The 21961-nt window shown below is 49.9% G+C and overlaps 1 protein-coding gene across 1 annotated transcript in view; it reads right to left on the reverse strand.

The window, feature by feature from the left end:
* Nucleotides 1-6983: 6983 nt before the first annotated feature.
* The window catches only part of Umodl1 (uromodulin like 1), a 55554-nt gene continuing 40576 nt past the window's right edge, over nucleotides 6984-21961 (reverse strand). The window contains exons 16-22 of the mRNA XM_036168161.1: nucleotides 21083-21402; nucleotides 19540-19685; nucleotides 18833-19069; nucleotides 18458-18617; nucleotides 14608-14686; nucleotides 8469-8673; nucleotides 6984-7600 (exon numbers count right to left, since the gene is read on the reverse strand). Coding sequence (XP_036024054.1) covers nucleotides 8492-8673; nucleotides 14608-14686; nucleotides 18458-18617; nucleotides 18833-19069; nucleotides 19540-19685; nucleotides 21083-21402 — 1124 coding nt within the window. The 3' untranslated portion in view covers nucleotides 6984-7600; nucleotides 8469-8491. The remainder of the gene's footprint in view (nucleotides 7601-8468; nucleotides 8674-14607; nucleotides 14687-18457; nucleotides 18618-18832; nucleotides 19070-19539; nucleotides 19686-21082; nucleotides 21403-21961) is intronic.

The following is a 21961-nucleotide window of genomic DNA, read 5'->3' on the forward strand; positions in this document are numbered from 1 at the left end:
CAAGATCCAGAGAGAAGACCTGGATTCATTGGGCTCCGCAATCATTCAGCTCAACCTTGACACCAATCTGAAAATGCAGACATCCAACCAGGGCTTGGGTGGACTTGGAGAAGGAAGCCTGGACTCCTACCCAGTCCATGCTAGTCAAAAGCTCTACCTGAAGTCAGGTCTGGGTACCAGTGGCTACAATTTATAGTCATTGCTCGGGCTTCAGATCCGGTGTAATGGAGACAGATGCCATTCTACGAGGACCAGAGATTCCAGCCCCAAAGACTGTAAAGGTTTTCGGTCTGGTCCATTTACCACAGCTCCGTCTCCCAGGTAGCATATGGACCTCCCCCTTGTCCACCTGAGGCTTTGGCCCAGTGTTTAGTTACCATGGTTACCAATGTGCTTGCTTTAGCTGGTCTGATGGCAATTTCTGCTGTTCTAAAGAGAATGTTTATAAATGCTTCTAGAGGAGCACAATGCAGAATATGATCTCCTACCACACACCTCGGTCCCCTCTCATGGCCACTTACAGTCTCTGCACCACTGAGAGACCCCGAGCTAACATCTCTTTTTTCAGCTCTGCCCAGTCTGGGACAGATGTTCTCACCCAGAAGGAAAACCAGAGCTGGAGACAAAGAGAGGCTGGACCCCACAGCCAGGTCCCATCTCCCTGGGAAGTCGGCACACACGGCCACATCCCTGAGCACTGGGATGGACAGCCTTGGCTCCCTGTCCATGCTGATCACATATTCTCGATGTGGCAAAGGTGACACAGGGGTGGGGGCCACTCGGACCCTGCACATTTCACAGAACTGATGCTCGGGAACCCTGGGATATGAGGCTGTTCTGGAGAAAGAGGAGCTGCAGCAGAGAGAGACACCCACAATACTGTCAAACTGTCTGAGACACTGGATCTCTGGGCTCCCAGGAAGAGGTTTCACACCGTTCCTACAACTTGTCAGAAAGACTAGAGCCCAGACGATGATGGGTCCATGGTGGTGGGACTACACCTTTAACAAGACTGCTTAGCTATGCATACTGCCCGCCCTTTATTTAAACCTGAATCTCATGTGAGTACCGCAAAGACAGACTTGGGGTACTTATTTGTTCTTCCCAATATGGCCACACTGAACATGCCTCAGCTTTCAGCTTTTCATTATTATCTGTCTCTTTAATTGGCATATTGAGGACAAATGGAGAAACCTAATTTATTGTGGCTGCCATGGCCCAGGCTTTGACTCTAATTACTGTGGTCACATCACCATGTGATAAGCATTAATTTGTCCACCTGGGCCCGGGCGATGCCACTAGCAGTGGGATTATGGGCTCACCTGGTTCTACCTGTCTGAGCTCTGGGTCAGGCTCTACGTTTTTGATCGTTGCGGCCTGGGATCTGAGAAGCCAAGGACAGATGACTGACCCCCAGTAACAACCCTGGATTTTAACTAAGGCTTGAGTAGGTTTTACTGGGGGATACCCTCTCCCCCTAGTATTATCATATACAGAGACCGGGCCCACTGCTACTCATGGATAGCCAGGCCAGTGTCTTTCTCTCTGCCCAGTGTCACAGATAGTCAGGGTTCCTTCAGGGTGTGTGGTAGCTTAAATGTACATCAGATGTAATGTGGCACTGCCTGGCACGTGGTGAAGGATCAGTAGATGTTGACATGGAAAATCCTGCCTGTAGGGCTGAGAGATGGCTCACTCAGTAAAGAGCTTGCCTCACAGACTCGGGGACCTGAGTCTCATCTCCAGGACCCAGGTAAAAAGCCAGGCCGAGAGGGGAAGGGAGCGACTGTGGACCACTGGTACCAGGAACCTAGTTCTGTGCTGGAGCTGCCAAGCTGGCAGAGAATGGAGATGTTCCCTATAGGAGTCATGGCCCTCTTATGGGAGGAGCTTGGGGAGAATTCAGAAAGGAGCTGGGTAAGAAGAGAGGTGGGCTGTATCAAGGAGACGCCGGGCTAATGAGAAGGAAAGGGTGGACTGGTGTGTAGGAGCCTGGACGGGGCCTGGGAGTCTGGCTTATCTATGGGATGTGCAGGCTCCAGACCAGGACAGTTCATGGCAGGCTTGTCGGGAGTACACAGAATACCCTGAAAAGGAAACCAGCCCTTGCTCAGGTCATGGCCATGGAGGTAGAGGTGCTCTCTGAACTTGAGAAACATCTGCCGTGGAGCCTAGGGACACCAAGCTGCACAGTGGAGTCTGTGTTTAATGTGTCTGTGATGTCTGCAAGAACCAGGTATAACAGGGCTCCCTCACATGGCCTCTGGCTCCTGCCTGCCCCACATGGTTGATCCGAGCTTATACTGAGCTCCTTCTTGTGGCTTAGTTGTGCTGAGTCAAAAGGTACCAGGAAGAACAAAGGGAAATCAAACAGAATCAGGATGTTCACTAGGACATGGGAGCCGCCTGTGTACAGAGACATCATGGGCTCAGGCCCTTGCCTAGCATTCAGAGGGCCCTTTAAGTTCCAGCCCTGGGTCCTACATTCACACCAACAAAACTAACAGAAAAACAGCAGACTCCTTAGCTTTCCTCAGCCCTTCTGTACCTGAGTGGGGCAGCTGAGGCGCTTCACAAAACAAACGGAATAAATTAAATGTGTAAACTTGGTTTAAAAATGTCTGAGGGGAATTTAATTAGCAGGATTGATGGCGAGGTTTGCATGGCTGGAGTTGGTCAAACATGAATCAGGGGCCCCTTCAAACATGATTTGAAAATTCCCAGATGTATGCTAAATAAATAAATAAGATTCCTAAGTTGAATTTGCTTCAGGAATTACCTTTGAAAACTAATCTTGACGAAGTCTATATTATATATTCTTTTCAGAGGAAGTTGGTTATGTGTGTGTGTGTGTGTGTGTGTGTGTGTGTGTGTGTGTGTGTGTGCTTAGCAGCTTCCTGGGAGAAAAAAAAATGTACTTGATGGATAATGGTCAACACCAGGCAGGTGGCCAGAGCCAGGAAACCAAGGAACCAAAAGCCAGGTAGAGCTGGGATGGGGACTTTGATCCTGAACCCCCCTGCTTTCCAAGCCCCATCTCTGGCTACAGGTGTGAGGTGAGGAAGCACCTGGCAGAGAAGACCTGCAGGATTGGAGGGCATTGTTCATCTCTGTTCCAGGCCCACACCTGCCTGGGAACCTTCCAGAGAGGAACTGAAATCTCTGTGACAGCTCAAAGTACCCTGGCTATTGCTCCCCGGAGGACCCATGTGGATTGGCTTCACAGACACCATTCTGGTAAGTGAACATCTGTGACAGAGAGAAGGGATAAAGCAGGTCCAGTGGACCCGCACAGAGGGGAGCCCATGGCTGCCCTTGTGAAACTAAATCAGTAATGGTGCCCACTGTGGAGGAAGAGAAGCGTGAGCCATTCCCTGGATCTGACTTCTGCAGCAGCAGCCCAGCTCCTTAGGGAAGCTGGATGCCATTAGAAATTGGATTCAGCGCCAAGAAACGCTGGGGATGGGGATCGATGGCAAGCAGTTAGATGGTAGTTCAACAGGCAGAAAGGGAAAAGATACAGAAATGAAGGCCTCCCCAGGGAGAAGCCAGCCAGGCCCTGCAAGGTTAACTAGTTTATGAGTACTCTGAGAAAGGGAAGCGGCCACTTCCTCCCCAGAGGCAGCTCCAGACCTCAACATGGGCACATTGTGAGGCAGAGGTTATTCCGGCTGCTGTGGTGACATCCTCAGCCAGGGCCCCAGCACTGGCTCCTGCCCTGGCTGCCCATGTGCTTGTCCAAAGTTCCCAGGGCAGCACCTGGAAGTCCTGGAGGCCCAGCAGGCGTAGGCTCTAACAGTTTGCCCAGAGACACCCTCGTTTGCCCTGGGTGGGAGAGTCCACTTATCTGCCCCGGCCTGATTCATAACAGGAGTATCCACCCTTCTTTCCTCTAAGCTCCTGGAAAGGAGAGGGTCCAGGAAGAAAGGGAGGTCCCAGGGTAGCTGTCCAAGCCCACTCTGCTCATCTGCTCTGTATGTGGGGGTCTTAACGGTCCAGCCTGGGCACTGAGCAACCATGACTTCCTTCACATTGCAGACCAAGAGCTGCTGTGGCCAGGTCTGGATTGGAGGCCCCACGATGAACCTGACACAAAGATCGAGGAATCCATCGTGCCCAACTGTCTTTTCTTCCTAGAAATAGAAAGTGAGGAAAGAAGGGGACTGTTTTCTCTAGGAAAGTGGATGTCAATGTTCCCTCTCCACAGGTTCCATTCCCCACTTCTGGTAACTCGGCGTGCTGAAGAGAACTGCAGGGTCCTACTCTCAAAGACTAGCGTCACCACTAAGGCCCCATGCCAACAGACACAGACCTGTGGAAAAACTTCACATTGATCTTTGCTCAAGGGCAGGAGGCAAACAAATGAGAAGCCAGAGCTGTGTTTGCCGCAGAAACACAAGGGTTTGCACGGCCCTGGGTGCAGACTTGGCGCAGGGCTCCATCTAGTGGTGATAATGGAGAGCTGCAGCTTGGGCCAGGCACTGAGGCAGCGCTCCGAAGTTCTCCTTGAGGTCATCTTGTCTCCATCAGACCCTCCACATCCATCAGACTTTCTCCTCCAACAGCCCTTCTTCCATCACACCCTCTACCACAAACAGACCTCTCCCATCAGATCTTGACCTCCACCAGATCTTTACTGTGTACCATTTCACACCCTGAGACTCTGTGTCGGGAAGACCAGGGCCAAGGTGAGGACTCCCAGGGACCCACACAGAACCACAGCAGGTAAAGGATGACCACTTTGGGGAGCCCCACCATTACCTAGACATCTCAAGTATATCCAGAAACCCAAAAGGCCTTCCTCCCCTGTCCCCCAGGAGGCAGAGGGGGAGGCAGACTTAACATGGATCAGTTAGTTTCAATGGATTTGACAGCAGATGGGGTTGATTCCAATTCTGTGACCTCAACACACTCTATAAAACTTGACTACCTGATGCCCATGTCCTCAGCTGTAAAGTAAGAGCCTCACCCTTGGGTGTGCTGGTGAGTGCTAGTAAGAAAATGCCTGTGATCTCACTCCACCAACAGGAGACCTGACTGCTTACCTGTGCACTAGGGTCTCCAGAGCCTTGAAGTTTGACCTCACAGCTGGGAGTGATATCTGTATCAGGGACATTCTATTTCAATACTATTTGGCTTGAATCCCTGTAACTGGGACACCCAAAAAGAATGTGTTTGAAGGGAGCATCCATAAGGAATGTGAGCACACATGAGCCTCCCCCCTCCTGAGGGTTCCTTGGCTTGATTGAATGCACTGTTCAGAGGGAGTTTCTTCAGATGGGCTGTGAATATGAACAACAAGGATTCTGTGCCATACTTCTTGTCTTCCTGACATCCACATAAGAACACAGATGTAACAAAAATTCCTAGGTTGTAGGGAGGGAAGGGTACATGGATAAATAAGTGGATCAATAGATGTGTAGTGGGGTGGGAAAGTGAGGAGGGAGAGGGTAGATGGGATGAAAAGTGAGGAGGGCATGGGTAGATGGGTAGATGGATACATTTGTGAGTGTGTAGTTGGATCAATGAATTGATTGGTAAGTGGTTGAGTAGATGAATCAATGGACTGATGGATAGGTTAGAAGGTAAGTAAGTGGGATGAAAGGATGGATGGATGGATGGATGGATGGATGGATGGATGGATGGATGGATGGATGGGACTGATGGATGTAGTGGGCAGCTGTTCTAGCTTTGACCTTGAAGCACTGCCCCTAGTGAGGCACAGGTAACTGCCACACCTGCCTATGACCTGCCCCTGGGGCATAGCCAAGCTGAGACCCTTTAAGACCCAAGATACGTAAGTGCAGGCTCTCTCAGCTCCTTGTGACCCTGGATGCTAGATTGCAGACCAAGTCCGAGTTCTCCAGAGAGTCATGCTGGACTGAACCTCACCTCTCCTGGATCCTGTAACTGACCCTTTATTGGTTGTAAGTTACCCTGAAATAAACCTTTTTCAATTACCAGATAAACTACATGGAATTGCCTCATTAATTGCCACTAGAGATGGATGGGACGGATGGCTTAGGATGTGGTGGTTGAGGATATGGGTGGATGTGTGAAAAAGTAGATGAAAAGATGGATTGCTGGATGGGTGAGTAGATGGATGGATAGATGAACTAGTACTTGGATGGGTGGGTGGGTGGACCAGATCGGGGAAATATACATCACATGTGTCTCGGTTCCATTTTCTATTGATCTAAGTATCTCCCTCCCCAACACAATTGTGTACTCCATAAAGGCTGGGTACTTCTGCCCTCTTACCAGCTTGTCTGAAGCCCTGAGCTCAGGGTCTGGTGCATTCAGGAAGCGTTCCCCCAAGAACAGACCCAGGAGTGACAGTGAGGAGGAGGCCGAGCTTTCCCTGTTACAGGAAGCACAGACAACAGGACACGGCCTGCGAACGGAGACGGCAGGAAAATGGCTGAAATGCGAGAGAACGTGAAACTCCAAAGAGCTGCCTGTCCTGGGCTCAGTAACCAGGGATTCTGATCGCATGTATTTTTTCTTAAGAACAGTCAGTGAAAGTTAATGAGATGAAGTTGGAACTGGTGGATGAGACTTAGGGAGCCCCAGCACCTCCCTGGAGCATCCGGCACAGAACCAACTGGCCCTTGGAGGTACTAAGGGAGACTGTCATGTGAACTGTGCCACACGGGGAAGCAACACAGCCAGCCACACTCCAGTGCAGAAATTTATTGCTTGAAACACAGATTCCTGGTCATCATTCTTACTCCAAGACTATGTAATAAATCAAAAGACCCATCCCCCTAAATATTCTGTGCAAGTGACAATCACAGGCAACAGAATTAAGCATATCAATGAAAAGCTAAGACCCCGTTGTAACTCTAATCTCACTATTGCCTTAGGTGTTAGCTAGCTAACCATTCTGGTCTTTCAAATCAACAAAGTAGAGGACCTGTTAGCATCGTCCATACCTCCCTCCCCCCCAACCCCCCACCGCCGCCCCTTCCCTGCCTTCTTGTGGTGTAGTGGGTGAATTGCCCCTTCCCCTTCCTGGGACTACATGAAAAATGGCCATGGATGTGCCATGGAAGAGTGGCGTATACACATCACGTGTCTACCACTCAGTAGAAAGCTTCCCATATTCATCTAGGATGTCTTGAGTCACCGAGTAAGTGAAAGCCATATGCTGATAAGGAGAGCGGACTTAGAGTGTCTGCGTGCGGACCATGACACAGCGGAGAATGTAGCAGACAGACCCATTCATAAAGGAGCATCACAGGCACTGTCCAATGTCTGTGAAGATGTGACGTGTTATGTAATTGTCGATGAGGGAGAGTCACAAAGGCAGTTTGAATGTCAAAGCTGGGAAGGCTGCGCCAGTAGCTTGGGTGGTGACAGATGGGCCATGTTGGGTTTGAGGGTGAAGGTCACTCCAGCACTCTGCCCACATATTCAGCAGCCCTCTCACCGGCCTGGTGGGTGTTGTTCCACAGCTTCAGCCTCTTGGAGGCAGACAGAGGTTGCTGTCATCATGGGGGCTCATCCCTGAGTGCCCCAGAGTATCCAGAGTGACACAGTACTACCCAGAGTGGAGTCCTGCCAATGCTCAATGAATGAATGAATCACTCACAGTGCCCTGTGTGGAGAAAGAGGTCACAGGATCAGTCTCCAGGTGGGAAAGGAGCCGTTCAGAGAGGGGCCCTCCATCCTCAGGCTCCGCAGCCGTAGACCCACCAACTGTGGAGCGGCCTTCTTTTAAAAAAATGTGTCCCTGGTTCCAGTGAGATGGTTCGGTGGTGGAAAGGAACTTGGCACCCAAAGCCTGAGTTCAATCCCTGGGACCCACATGGTGGGAGGAGGAAACCAAACTGTAAGTTACCCTCTGACCTCTCCTACACACCGCTCAAATAAATAAATACATACAAAAATCAAGTTGTCTGCTCCAAACATCAAACAACAGTGTGGTGACTGAGTGAGTAGCATTTGCACTGTGTGAGCTCTCTTAGCTTATGGAGAGGTGGTTTGAAGCTATAGGAGGGTGTGTGTAGACTACGTACAGATACTGCTCTCTGTGGGAGCAAACTAGACTCCCCCCTCCCCCAATACCAGTGTGACTGACAGGCTGAACATCCTCGCCACCAGAAGGGCTGTGAGTTTAATGCTGGCCAGAGCACTGTGGTGATACAGTGGATGCAGCTGCACTCCCAGGTCATGACGGACTATCCCAGTGAACACAAGGCCTTCGTGGATGAGGCTGGGAACCATCCCTGGCCAAGATTTAGGGTGGGTACCAGAATCACTGCACTACCTCTGGCTTCCCATGGCAGAACTCTTGGCTGATCTGCAAATGGTCCCTGTTCCCTCTCTGATTGCTCACAGCCGCTTTGGGGAGTGGGATATTTGTCAGTTAGGGAATCACAGAGGTCTACCCCCTTGCCAAGGCCACTCTGTCCTCTCCACAGGCGATGGAGGCAGGGGGTAGCATCGGACATGCTCGCTCTTACCCATCACCCGGTCAGCTGGGACTCTACTGAGAGAACACTTGGTAGCTGAAGTCATCAGTCTGGATTCTGAGACTGTATTTCCCCTTCATTCTCTGGTAACGAAGGATCAGAAGGGCTGCCACCCCAGCCACCACAGAAAACGCAGCCACCGCAATGATGACGATGTAACTGGTCTCCAGGCCCGGCTTTGTATATGCAGGTTCACCTGCGGGTGAAGACAGGCACGGAGGGTGAGAGAGGTGCCCATGTCGGGGGAAGCGTGTGTCTGTGCCTGGCACCTGGCCCAGCAACTGCGAAGCTGGTGGGAGACAAAGGATGTGCTTAGATTGGCGGTAGGTAGGGGCTGGATCTGAGGTGCTCCATCACTGCTTCTGAGCAGTGCACCTGAATTTAATCTGAGGTCCCTCACAGCAAAGCCCTGTGTGTACCTGTGGGTCAGCAAGGAGGCCGGGGTCCTCACCCCATGAGAGCAGCTCAGCCCACAAGTGTGCAAAGAGAAGCTTCTGCCCGCAGGTAGGCCCCCTCACTGCTGGCCAGCCAGCTCCTCATGGGGAGACACAGCTGGGCCTGTATACCACCTACATCTAAGAGCAGGACCCACCCAAGGCCAGAGCAGCAGTCAAAAGTCCAGGAGTGTGGCCTCCAAAGAATGGAGGAAAAAAAATTCTCTAATGAGTGATTGTACAGCATGTTCACGACCGTGTTGCTTATAATAGGTATCATGTGGACACACCCCCAATGTCCATCAACATGTGAATGAATGGGCCAATTGTGTTCAAGCCACACAATGGAGTTTTTTGTTTGATTTTTTTTTTTTTTTTTCTTCCCCGGCCTGGTTAGTTGGTTATTGAGATACAGTCTCACACTGTAGCATGAGCTGGCCTGGAATTCACTATGAAGCCTTAGTCTCAGCAATCCTCCTGCCTCAGCCTTCTATGTGGTAGGACCATGGGTATGAGCCCCACTATGTGCAGTTTATACAATGGAATATTATCAAGCCACAAAAAGGAACAGAGCTCTGATGTCACATGCTGCCTAGGAGACAGTGCGTAAGGGATCACAAAGGACCATGGGTAGTGAGACCCATTCACAAGAACTCTCTAGAACAGGCAAATCAGAGACAGAGGGAAGACTGACAGTTTCAGGGCCTAGGGAAGAGGCTGGTGTGGGAAAAGGAGGAGGCTGGTAAAGGGTCCAGACTTGTTTTGGGGTGTGGATGTTCATTCACACCACAGGGATGAAGAGGCTGATCACTGGGCCACACTCCACCTGATTCTCTTTCATAGGGCTGCCTGATGCTAGGTGAACCTGTTCTCCATCTTTGAATGTCCATACTGTCAGGGTTGGGAGAGATGGTTCAGGAGGTAGGAGTCCTTGCTGTGCAAACATGAGGACCTGAATTTGAATTCCCAGAACCCACATGAAGACTACAGACCTGAAGTCCCAGCTCTGTGGGCATGGAGGCAGGGGGATAGCTGGCGGGGCTGCCCTCACAGCTCTAGGATAAGGGAGCCACCTTGTCTCAAGAGACGAAGGTGGAGAGTGAAGGAACAGGACACCAATGTCCCTTCTGGAGACCACACACACACACACACACACACACACACACACACACACACACCTCACATTGTAAGAAAAAGAATGAAATCACCAACCAGCCCCTGGCCTGCGCTCCAGTGGTCAGGGCCCATAAGTGCTTTGAGCATCAGTATGACACATTGTCAAGAACACCTACAGCAGAAATAAGTAATGGACCCCAGCCATGCTCATCTCCCATCCCCTCCACCTCCAGTATCCTGAAAAGTCTGGTTAGGAAGAGCCTGAGTAGTCTGCATGACTCAAATCCCATTTCCCATCCCCGTGAGACTTATAGAGCCCCACAGTGAACACAATGCTGTCTTCTAGGTTGTAGCCCAAGGGGAGCACAGTTCCCCCCACAGTGCTCCTGGGTTTCCCTCTTGGCCACCTAGACAAAAGCTTTTAACCAGACAGCCTTGGTGAAGGACCAGACTCACTAACTCAGGACTAACCTCACTAACTCAGCATGGCTCAGAGCGGGGCCTGCAGGCCAGGCTGTTCCTTGACTGGGTCCACAGTAGGTGAGTCTGAAAGGGAGAGCAGGCTCTCAGAAATGCTTGTACAATTGGACACACAGTGTTCCCTGGCATGGGGCCTCTGTCTGTCCATGTGAGACTCTGAACATCACAGTGTGACTTGTGTGAGTCTTGCAGTCAGACCCTGTCTGTCCAGGAAGCAGTTTAAGTGAGGAGACACTGAGCATATAGAAGATGTAACCACAGAGTGGAAAGTGAAGACAGCCAGCAACCCATATAACCAACCCATACTGGCCCTCCCACCTGGCACATGTGTAGCTCTCAAATAATAGAAATAAATGCCCCCAACATACACATGGCCTCACACACAGCAGAAGCAAGTGCTCCCAGCACACTATGACCCACACACAGCAGAAGCAAGTGCTCCCAGCACACTATGACCCACACACAGCAGAAGCAAGTGCTCCCAGCACACTATGACCCACACACAGCAGAAGCAAGGCCTCCCAGCACACATATGACCCACACACAGCAGAAGCAAGGCCTCCCAGCACACATATGACCCACACACAGCAGAAGCAAGGCTTCCCAGCACACATATGACCCACACACAGCAGAAGCAAGGCCTCCCAGCACACATATGACCTACACACGGCAGAAGCAAGGTCTCCTAGCACACTATGACCCACACACAGCAGAAGCAAGGCTTCCTGGTACTTAGAATCCCAGCTCATATACTCTAGAAGCACCCAGCAGCCTCAGTAACTGTCCTGGACATCTGGGCATCCCCCAGTCATCTCACACTACCCACATCTTTGCTCAGCAACACAAAATAAGCAGGTTCAATAGTTGACTAGTGAGGCAGTAGCCACAGGAGATTCCCAAACTGGGTTTAAAAAGGCAGCACATATTCAGGATGAAGGAAGACTGAGTTTCTCTATGATCATTAACACATGAAAATATGTGCACAAGTTTGTCCCAGGAAAAGATACATTCAAGTCCAAATCCAAGAGCTGCAAGACTCATATGGAAACAGGGCCACTGTAGGGATACTAGTGATGAGGCCACCCTGGAGGAGCTGGGCTCTCACACAGTAGGACTAATGTTCTTATGAGATGGCTGCAGTGGGATGTAGCTGGGCTACATATAGCATGCCAGGGAACCAAAAAATGGGCCACAGCCTGCAGGACTTGGAAAAGACAGGAAGGATGCTTGGCTGCAGGTCTCAGAGGAGCAGAGCCTGCCCCACACTCCCATCTCAAACTTCCGTCTCTTGGAATTATGAGAGACTACAACTCTGTGGTCCTGAGTCACCCAGTCCATGGTGTTCTGTCATCAGAGCTCAAGCTACTTATGCACATGTGGGCTGGAGTGGTGGTGTGGGAGGAGCCCTTTCCACAAAGGTGGCCCCAACCCTTTGACAAAGACAAGCAGAGGATTATGAGCAGCCTGGCTCTGCCTCAGAGGCCCAGTTCACCACAGTTCAGCTCCAGTCGTGTGAACACATACAACCTCCCAGATCTTAAAGTGAATTTCATGCTTCCCCGAAGGGGAAGTGATGGTAACAGTGGGGATAGAGGCCAGAGCCTGAAGGAACATGTCTGCTGACCTGTCCCTGCAGGTTTGTTCCCACAGCACTTCAGCTAACACCACTCCTGCAACAGAGCAGCCTGTACCAATTGCAGGTGCCATGTGTTGAGAGTGACTTTGATGCCCATTTGTTTGAGAATATTGTGGAAATAAAAGCTACAAGACAACAAGAAAGCATGGTGAGCAGGAGGACCATTGAGCTTTGTGACAGATCAGTCAACACCCTTGTGCAATGCTCTCTGTACTGGCCTAGTGTAGACCTCTGCTTGGTACAAATGCCAACAACCAACTCTTACCCAGAAGTGACCGTAGGCCATGCTCTGTCTGAAGTAAGAAATAACATCTCCATTTCACAATGGGAAATGAGAAATGAGAGGTAGTGTGCCCAACAGTATTATCATCAACCAATTTGATTTTAAATTTAGAGAGCCTCACTAATTAGGGGCTCTCAAAGGACCTGTATTTCACACCAGATGCAAACCTGAGAGGCAGGCATGGAAATTTGCTGTAACTACAGTCTTACAAAGGAAAACGACCATTCCTGACACATAGTGGATGGAAGAAGAGAGGGATGTCTATCTGTCTGTCTATCTGTATACATGTAGGTGAACAGGTGGTAGATATACTGATGAATAGGTAATGGGTAGATGGATAGATGAATATGTGGTTGGATGGATGGATGGATGGATGGATGGATGGATGGATGGATGGATTAGTGAAGATTAAATGCATGCATGGAAGGCATATAGATGGATACACAAATGAATGATAAATGGATGATGGCTGGAAGGATCAATGGAAGAGAGAAGATGAACAGAGGGTACACAGATGGACAGATGGTGGTGGACAGAGTCAATAATATTGCAAATACCACACAGCTAATGCATCAGCTATGACCAAACTGTGGTCTACTAACTCCAAGTGCAGTACCTCTCCCACTCTATTGACATTTCCCCTGACATCTATAAATGAGGAGAGGTTCCATTTCTATTATGAGAATATGTGATATGCATATGCTCGTCCTTCTTGGAGCCCCAGGTTGACCAGTTATCTACAGCAATTTAAGAGGATAATGAGTAGAGAAAATGCATGCAGCTCTAGAACCTAGGCAAGCAGTTACCTGAGCCTCCCTCACACCACCTAGGTCTCAGAACACAGGTCATCAATCATTTGTGAACCACCCCCCACCTCGGGTCTAGAACAATCTGAGTTAGTGAACTAGGGGTGTGCTTTGGCAGCTGTGCCTAAGGCTTTATTCTCACAATGCTTAGATGATAAGTTGAGAAACTCCAGCCAGGACCTGCCTGCTGATTCTCTTGTCCTCTTACCTGAAACCCAGCTTCCACCCTGAGCCTGTATCTCAGCTCCCACCCTGAGCCTGAATCCCAGGAGCTGTTATGCAGGAAAATACAGAGAGGAACAAGAGCGTCCAGGTTAGGAGTGAAAACTAACAAAAAGCAAAGCAGCCAGGACTAGGTCGAGCAACGGGAAAAGCTTGGATCTTGCTCTGGCACAAAGATGAGGTGTCGAAGGGGACAAAGAAGAGGGAAGTGGCCATGGATGGTACTGGGTGGCCCTTGAGGAGTGTCCTCTTGCATTGTCAGGGCTTTCTTTCCCCTCTCACTGGCCAGAGCTGACTTCCCCAGCCACACTCAGCTGCTAAGGAGGTTGGGAGCTGTGGTTTTGACTCCAGGCAGCCATGTGTCAACTAAAGCCTGACAATTCTTACTATAGAGAAGAGACAGAAGTGGAGGCATCTAGAAACTTCTGTCTTAGTACCCAAAGCATGCAGAGTCTCTATTTTTTCAAATAATTAGATCATATGGAGGGGAGAAACATGTTTGGAAAATTGATTCTGAAAATACATGAATATAATCATCTGGTAGGCATTTATACCCAGGGGGGATTGAAGTGTGCTTTTTGTTCATCTTCTGAATTAAACAGCTTTTTCATGTGGTTGTGCAATTACACATGTGTGCACACATGTATACAATGCTCTCTCTCTTCTCTCTCTCTCTCTCTCTCTCTCTCTCTCTCTCTCACACACACACACACACACACACACACACACACACACACACACACACACACACACACACACACACACACACTGTAGCTGTCTATTCACAGCGTGGGTTCTTCTTTGTATCCACTTGACATTTACTCAGGGTCAAACACCTTCTTGGCTTCTTAGGACTAAAGTCACAGGAGCCCATAAACTCAGTGCTCTGGACCCCTGGAAGCTGGGACTCCTCCCCACAGCAAGGCCACAGAATTAGATCCCACTGCTCAGGGTAGCCAAGAGGAACAAATCCTGTCCAATATGTGACAATCTTAACCCCACGAAAGCACACAAGACTCTTGAGGAAGATTTTAGCCGCTGTTCTGAGTCCTTTAGAAAAATCTCTAAAGCCCCATATTTCAAACAGGCACTTTGCAAGCTGGCACTTTGCAGATGGGATCATTTCTTTGCCTTTGAAACCCAGAGGACTCACCTTCAGACCGACGGAGGGGCCCCCAGGACATCTGGTGCTCGGCTTCACTGCTTCTCAGCAACCGGAAGTCGTTGCAGCTCTGTTTTTGACAAGGGAAACTTCACAATTGTCCTGTAGTGCTTACAGGGCATAAACTCACTGTCTAGAGCATTCCTCTTCAGACCCTGACAATTTGGTCCTCTAGAACAGTGTTATTGAGCAATTGGATGGGTAAATCTAGATGGGGATGTGGGAGCAGGGTAGCCTTAGCAGTGGACTCTGGTGGAACATCACCTGCCTTAGTTAGGGCTTCTATTGCTGTGATGAAATGCCACAGGCAAAGCTGCTTGCGGAGGATTTATTTGCTTTACATACATGGGTCACAGTCTATCGAGGGAAACCAAGAACAAAGGCAGGAGCTGACCAGAGGCCATGAAGGAAAGCTCCCTATTGGCTTGCTCCCACGGCTTGCTGGCCTGCTTTCTTACACAATCCAGACCACTGGCCCCAGTGGGCTGGGCCCTCCCACATCAATCACTGATCAAGCAAAAGCCCTACAGAGTTGCATACAAGCAATCTGATGGAGGCATTTTCCTCTTCTAAGTAACTCTAGTCTTTGCCAAGTTGACAAAAACAAACCAAAGCACCACCCAAAGTACAAGAGGTATGGAGTGGGGTACGCTGGGGTACACATAGGGGAAGATGGAGGGAACATCCCTCCCTGGACCATGCCTCAACCACACAACCCAGACACAACCTTTTGTATCCTCCAAAGGTTCAACCAGACCTTCACTCCCCTGGATACCTTTGCCTTTCAAAATCTCTGTGTGGCTCAGTGGTATGGTGCAATCTGCTCCCTGTATACCCAATATCCACCATGGTCTTTTAAAAAAAAAATGTTGGCCCTCTAACTCTGATTGTCTTAGTAAGGGTTTCTATTGCTGTGATGAAATGCCATGACCAAAAGCAACTTGGAGAGGAAAGGGTGTGTTTGGCTTACATGTCCAGAGTCACAATCCACTGAGGGAGGCCAAAGCAGGAACTCACAGGGCAGGAACCTGGAGGCAGGAGCTAATGCAGAGGCCATAGAGGAGTGCTGCTTACTGGCTTGCTCAGCCTGCTTTCTTATAGAACCCAGGACCACCAATGCATGGATAGCACCTCATACAATGGGCTGGGTCCTCCCCATCAATCACTAATTAAGAAAATGCCCTACCGGCTTGCCCACAGCCTGATCCCATGGAGGCATTTTCTCAACTGAGGCTCCCTCCTCTCAAATTACTCCAGCTGGTGTCAAGTTTACACAAAACTAGCCAGTTGACCTTGTTTGGAAAAACTGCTGGGTTGAGATGAACTCTAACCCTGGAAGTGAGGTCCAAAATGAAGAGGGATGTGGATGCACAGACAGACTTGAGGGAAAGAACTTCTGTAAGTCAGGATATGGCGAGGCCACTTTTCTTAGTTGGGCAAGGCCACAGCATAGTCTCCCACACCACTCGAAACCTAGCCTGCCAACACCGTGGGTTCCCAACTCACTCAGCAGTGTGTTTCTAATACTTTAATAGCTCAGTTATACCTTGGGAACTAATGGAAAGCCCACCATAAAGGAACTTGGGGTAGCGGTGGAGTGGAGGTGGGGGTCAGGCTGCAAAGACCTGAGAAGCAGCAAGCTCCTGCAGAGAGGACGTTGCTAGAACTGCTAGCCCTGTTTCTGAGAACTCTATGACTCCAGGTGTATACTGGGGCATGCCCCTCAGTGTGTGTCATGGGGCGTCAACTGTGCCTGCAGGAAGACCTACTATGTGAGAAAGTGGAAGGACTCACTGTGTTCTTATCCACACCCTGCTAATGGCCAAAGGCTTGTCACTTGGAAAAATTCCAGCGTCTCTGTCACCCTCAGAGATGGGTACAGTATCAAGCGTCTCCCAAAGGAGGAACACACATAGTCTGGGCAAATGACAATGCAAATGATTCATAAGCTCTGTGTCACAATGCTGCGCACAAGGAAAGAAAAATCTGCTAGAGACACTGACGGCTGGTGATGTTCTATTCACAGTGCTAATACGACATTAATGATGTTTTACACCTAAGCTTCAACACCATCTGAGGGGACTAGCACAGCTGATTGGGGGTGGGGGTGGGTAACATGACTGGTTAGTTTTTCTGTCAACACCTGGGGAGAGAGACTTGCCTGGATTGGCCTGGGGGCACATCTGTGGGACAGTTTCTTTATTGTGATTTGACAGAGGAAGACCCAGCCCACTATGGGCGGTGCCGTTCCTAGGTCTGAGCCAAGGGAAGCCAGCCTGTAAGGAGCATCTGCCATCCCTCTCGTTTCAAGCTCCAGACTTGGCTTCTCTTGACAACAGGCTTTAACCTATAAGCTAAAATAAATCTTTTCTTCCTCAAGTGACTGTAGGTCATGAATTGTATCACAGCTATAGACAGTAAACCAGAACAGAAAACTCAGGTGTAGCCCCAAGAGGCCTGAAGGGAAGAAGAAGGGGGCAAAAGAGGGAATGGTGTATGTGGTGTGTGTGTGTGCATATGGGTTGTGAATGTACATATGTGAGTGTGTGGTGTTTGTAAATGTGTATGTATGTGTACATGTATGTGTGTATATGTAAAAAATGTGTGTATGTGTATGTTGTATGTCTACGTATGTGTGCATGTATATGTATGTGTGTGGTATGTCTGAGTGTGTGCATATGGTATATGTATGTGTGCATGTTTGTGTATATATATGTATATGTATATATGTATGTGGTGTATGTGTGTATATGTGGTATATGTGTATGTGTATATGTATGCATATATGTGTATATATGTTGTGTGGTATGTGTATGTGTGCATGTTTTGTGTATGTAGGTATACGTATATATGTGTGTGGTGTATGTGTATATGTGTGGTATATGTGGATGTGTATATGTATGCATGTATGTGTATATATGTGTGTGTGCGGTATGTGTATGTGTGAATGTTTGTGTGTATATAGTTATATGTATATATGTGTGTATTGTATGTATGTCTATGTATGTTGTGTGTGTTGTATGTATGTCTATGTATCTGTGTATGTATGTATATGTGTGTGTGTAATGTATGTATGTGTGCATGTTTGTGTGTATATATGTATATATGTACATATATGTATGTGTGTGTGGTGTATGTGGTATATGTGTATGTATATATGTATGCATGCATGTATATATATGTGTGTGTGGTATGTGTATGTATGCATGTTTGTGTGTCTATAGTTATATGTATATACATGTGTGTGGTGTATGTGTGTGTATATGGTATGTGTGTATGCATATATGTATGCATGTATGTGTATATATATGTGTGTGTGTAGTATGTGTATGTGTAGTATATGTATATGTGTGATGCAAGCAGAAAATTGGGCCATGGGAGGAGGAAGGCAAGATTGGGGTAAATCAGAACAAAGTATAAGTATACATACAAATGGAAATGTCACAATGAAACTCAGGGAGAATATGTTTAGCCTGAATCAACACACCCCATGTGTGCCGTTCCCTGTCCTACACTCTCCCGCTAAGCGGCATGCTTCTGAGCACTGTCCCCATGTCCTCATGGGTAGAGCAACATCTCTACCAAGCAGGAAAGTGTGTACACACACGCACGCACACACACAGACACACACATACACACACAGACACACACACGCACACACACAGACACATACACACACTCACACACACACGCACATACACGCACGCACACACGCACACGCACACACACATACACACACGCACACGCACGCACACTCACGCACACACACACGCACACACACACACACGCACGCACACGCACACACACACCCCGCTGGAAGCAGAGAAGGAGCCACGCTTACTATCCTGCACGTGTTCCTGGAGTTCTCCATGCACACTCGAAGCTTGCAGTGCAGGTAGACGATGGAATTGTTGACGAAGGAGAAGATTCTCAGCTTGAACTGGGCCTTGCTGGAGTTGCCGTTCTGGATCACACTGGTGTAGGTGTTGGGAACAGGGCAGCTGAAGGAGGGAATGTGGTTCCTTAAGTCAGCTGCTCCCCAGGCACGATTCTTGTGAACATCTGCCCCCCAGGGTACCCCACAACCTCCATGGAAGTCTCAGGAGCTGCTGCCTCATCTAGCCCCAAATCCAGACCACATCAGCATTTGCCTGGAAACTCCAAGCGGTTCTAAGTAGGCAGCGGGGCTGGGCGAGGCGATGTGGCCTCTCTCTACCTGTTGTTGATGAAGCCAAAGGTGATGGGGTCCCTGGCGTTGCTGGAGGGGGTGGCCCAGCACTCCGTCAGCACCACCTTAAGGCTGCTCTTCTGCCTGTGGAGCCCCACTTCGATTTTGATCTCATCACTGGCGGACACGCTATAATTCTGAGGTATGGGAGAATCCCCGATGAACAGTTGCATTTCAGTGATGAAGCTTCCGGTGCCGTGGAGGTCTTCGAAGATGGTGTAGACCCTGTGGGGGAGAGGCTATGTGAAGCTTGCTTTATGTAGTCCTTTCTTCTAGTTTCTCCCTCCACAAAAGGGGGTTCTGGGGAGGCACAGAAGCCAAGGAGGAGCCCAGGTGAGGAGAGGTGATGCACGCAGAGCTGGCTGCAAGCAAGAAGCCTGAGTCCTCTCTGTGTGGGTGGTTGCCCTGGGGAGAGGGTGGCCATGGTGGAGGCTGTGGTCTGAGGAGCTGGAGGCTGCTCCCTAGAGGCTCTCCCCACTAGCTGATGGGCCCCAGGGAAGGTATTTGGCTCTCTCTAGTTAATCCTATGAAGGACTGGGGCAGAAATGGGGGAAGCCGGCAGTTAGCACAAGTCCAGTCCCCTTGTGTGGGCAGATTCAAGAAAGCCCTCGAAGGATGGACACCCTAGAGAGCCTTCAAACAAAGGTGCTAGAGGGAGCCCATGCTGTGTGGAGGCAAGGCAGCCTCCCACTCACCCCCACTGTGGAGTGTAGCCTGAGGAAGTCAGAAGGTCATTGCGGAAGGCACAGTGGATGGGACTGAGGATCTGCAGGTGGTGGATGACACCCTCCGGGGACAGGTCATTCTTCAGTGTGGTGGTCACCACTGTGCTGGTCATGTTCTGTGTATAAACAGATGGGATGTAAGTGATCTCCTGAACCTCAGTGTACCCCAGCCCCAACTGCAGCTATAGTCCAGGTACTGGAGGGTTATCCCCAGAAGAACGAAGAGCCTGACAAGTGTCCCCTGATGTCACCTAGAGATTTTCATGTCAGGCATTGGTTCCCACCTCAAGAACCCATCCTACTCACCAAAAGGAGGCCAACCTAGCAACCATGTATATGCCATTGTATGTGTGCAGCTGTGTCCTTGACTCAAGCTGTATCTTATCATGTCATACCACATCTAATCAATGACGTGGAATCTCTCAGCATTCCCCAACCCAGCTGGACTGAAGACAGAGGTGACCCTAACCCTCCATCTGCTGTCTCCCACATCCTGTCCCTGTGAAGAGGTGCTGACACACTGGGAACAGCCTGGCATGCAGAGGACACTGAGTACATGGTACAACTACTGGTCTTACTGCTGGTGTCCTAGTGGATGCTCTTCAGACACAGCAGCTTGTGAGGGGCTGTGTGTGTGTGTGTGTGTGTGTGTGTGTGTGTGTGTGTGTGTGTGTATGTGTGTGTGTGTGTGTGTATTGGGTCCCTCATGGTGCCTGTTCATCTGTGGGCAACTGGGATGCTTTAGAAAGTGGAGCCTAGATGGAGTTAAGTTAGGGCATCAGTGGTCCTTGAGGGAACACTTGGATCTTAGCACATGCTGGTGCACTCCCTCTCTCTCCCTCCCTCCCTCCTTCTCTCTCTCCTCTCATTTCTTCCCTTCCTCCTATCTTTCTCTCTTCCCTCCCTCTGTCCCCCATTTCTGGCCACCATGAGGTACACAGCTCTGCTCCGTCATGCTCTCCCACCCAGAGCAATGGAGCCAACCACCCCAACCATGGGCTGAAACCTCTGAGTGTGAGCCAAAGCAAACCTTCCCCTCCCGTAAGTTGACTTAGCTCAGATATTTTTGTCACAGTGACAGAAATATGAATAATACATATGTATACTCATACATATGACAAAAGGGAACATACATGTGTACACAGGTACATTCACACATGCATAAACATGTACATTCATGCACACACATGTTCCCACATGACTTCTTGGATTTCTCATTTTTCCTACCTTCCCCTCCCATTTTGCTCGGGTACAGAGCACTCTGAACCCTGACTCCAGCCAACCCCAGGCCCTTTGCACCAGAAGAATTCTGCCATGTGAGGCTTGCATCTCCTTCAGGATTCCAGTGTACCGACTGTGACAACGTGGGCCTGTCTGACTTCCTCTTCTGGGTTCTCTCACTTAGAAGTCAGAGGTCCAGGAGTTAAGACCCTGCTGGCCTGCCTGCCCTACCAGGAGCAAACCCTCCCCACACTCAGATCCCTCCAGGTGGCTCACAGCCACATGCACTCACGCTCTGCACGAGGGTCCCGCACTCGCCCCAGCCAGCCACCAGGAACACGTGTGTGCTATTGCTCTTGCTCACGTTGCAGGAGGGCTCTCCCAGGTACAGGGAAGCCTCGGGTATGGCCTCCTGCTGCAGAAAGCGCTTCTGGATGGCGATGACCACCATCTCAATCTCACAGGATACACCAACCGCGTCTGTCAGGTTCAGTCGCCGGGACTGGCCCTGGGCCACGGAGCTGGAATCTGGCACAGGGGCACCCCTAGTTCCTGCTGGGGTAGGGAGCCACTCTGGGCCTGGGGTCTGGACTATGCTGCTAGAGGAGTCACCTGCAGTTTCCAAGGAGACAAAGGCTCAGGGTGAGTCTGGAGGGACAGGGCAGAGTCCCCACACTGTGCTCTAAAGCAACCCTACCCAGGAGCTGCCTGCTCCAGCCACGTATCCAGGATACTGGGCTTCCATTGGTCCTCGAGTACCATGGATGTGCTAAGCATGAATGGACAAGCAACCTGTCCCCAAGGCTCTGGGGTTTATCTCCAAGTTGAGTCCTCAATTGTCCTCTCAGGAGCCTGAGGCCCTTGCTCCTGCCTTGGCTCCTTCCTGCCCCAAAGCTCACACCTTTGCATTGTCCAGGGGTCTCTAGAGAGACCATCCACATAAATGTCACCCACATCCCTGGCCAGATGCTTCCCTCTGCCACCCACTTCTGTGGGCTCCCACGTTTTAGTACTAACTCTCTGTTGCATGATTGGGGGCCCACACTGCTAAGTGCTGACTTCGCTGGCCCTGATGACCAACTCCAACATTACTTGACTTCCTTTGTATTCGATTTCTCACAGAGCAGGTCCTCCGCCCTAGACACTTTTCACTCACACAAGTGGCTGTCTC

The sequence above is a fragment of the Onychomys torridus genome, chromosome 18, assembly GCF_903995425.1.
Source record: "Onychomys torridus chromosome 18, mOncTor1.1, whole genome shotgun sequence".
In the NCBI taxonomy this organism is placed as follows: domain Eukaryota; kingdom Metazoa; phylum Chordata; class Mammalia; order Rodentia; family Cricetidae; genus Onychomys; species Onychomys torridus.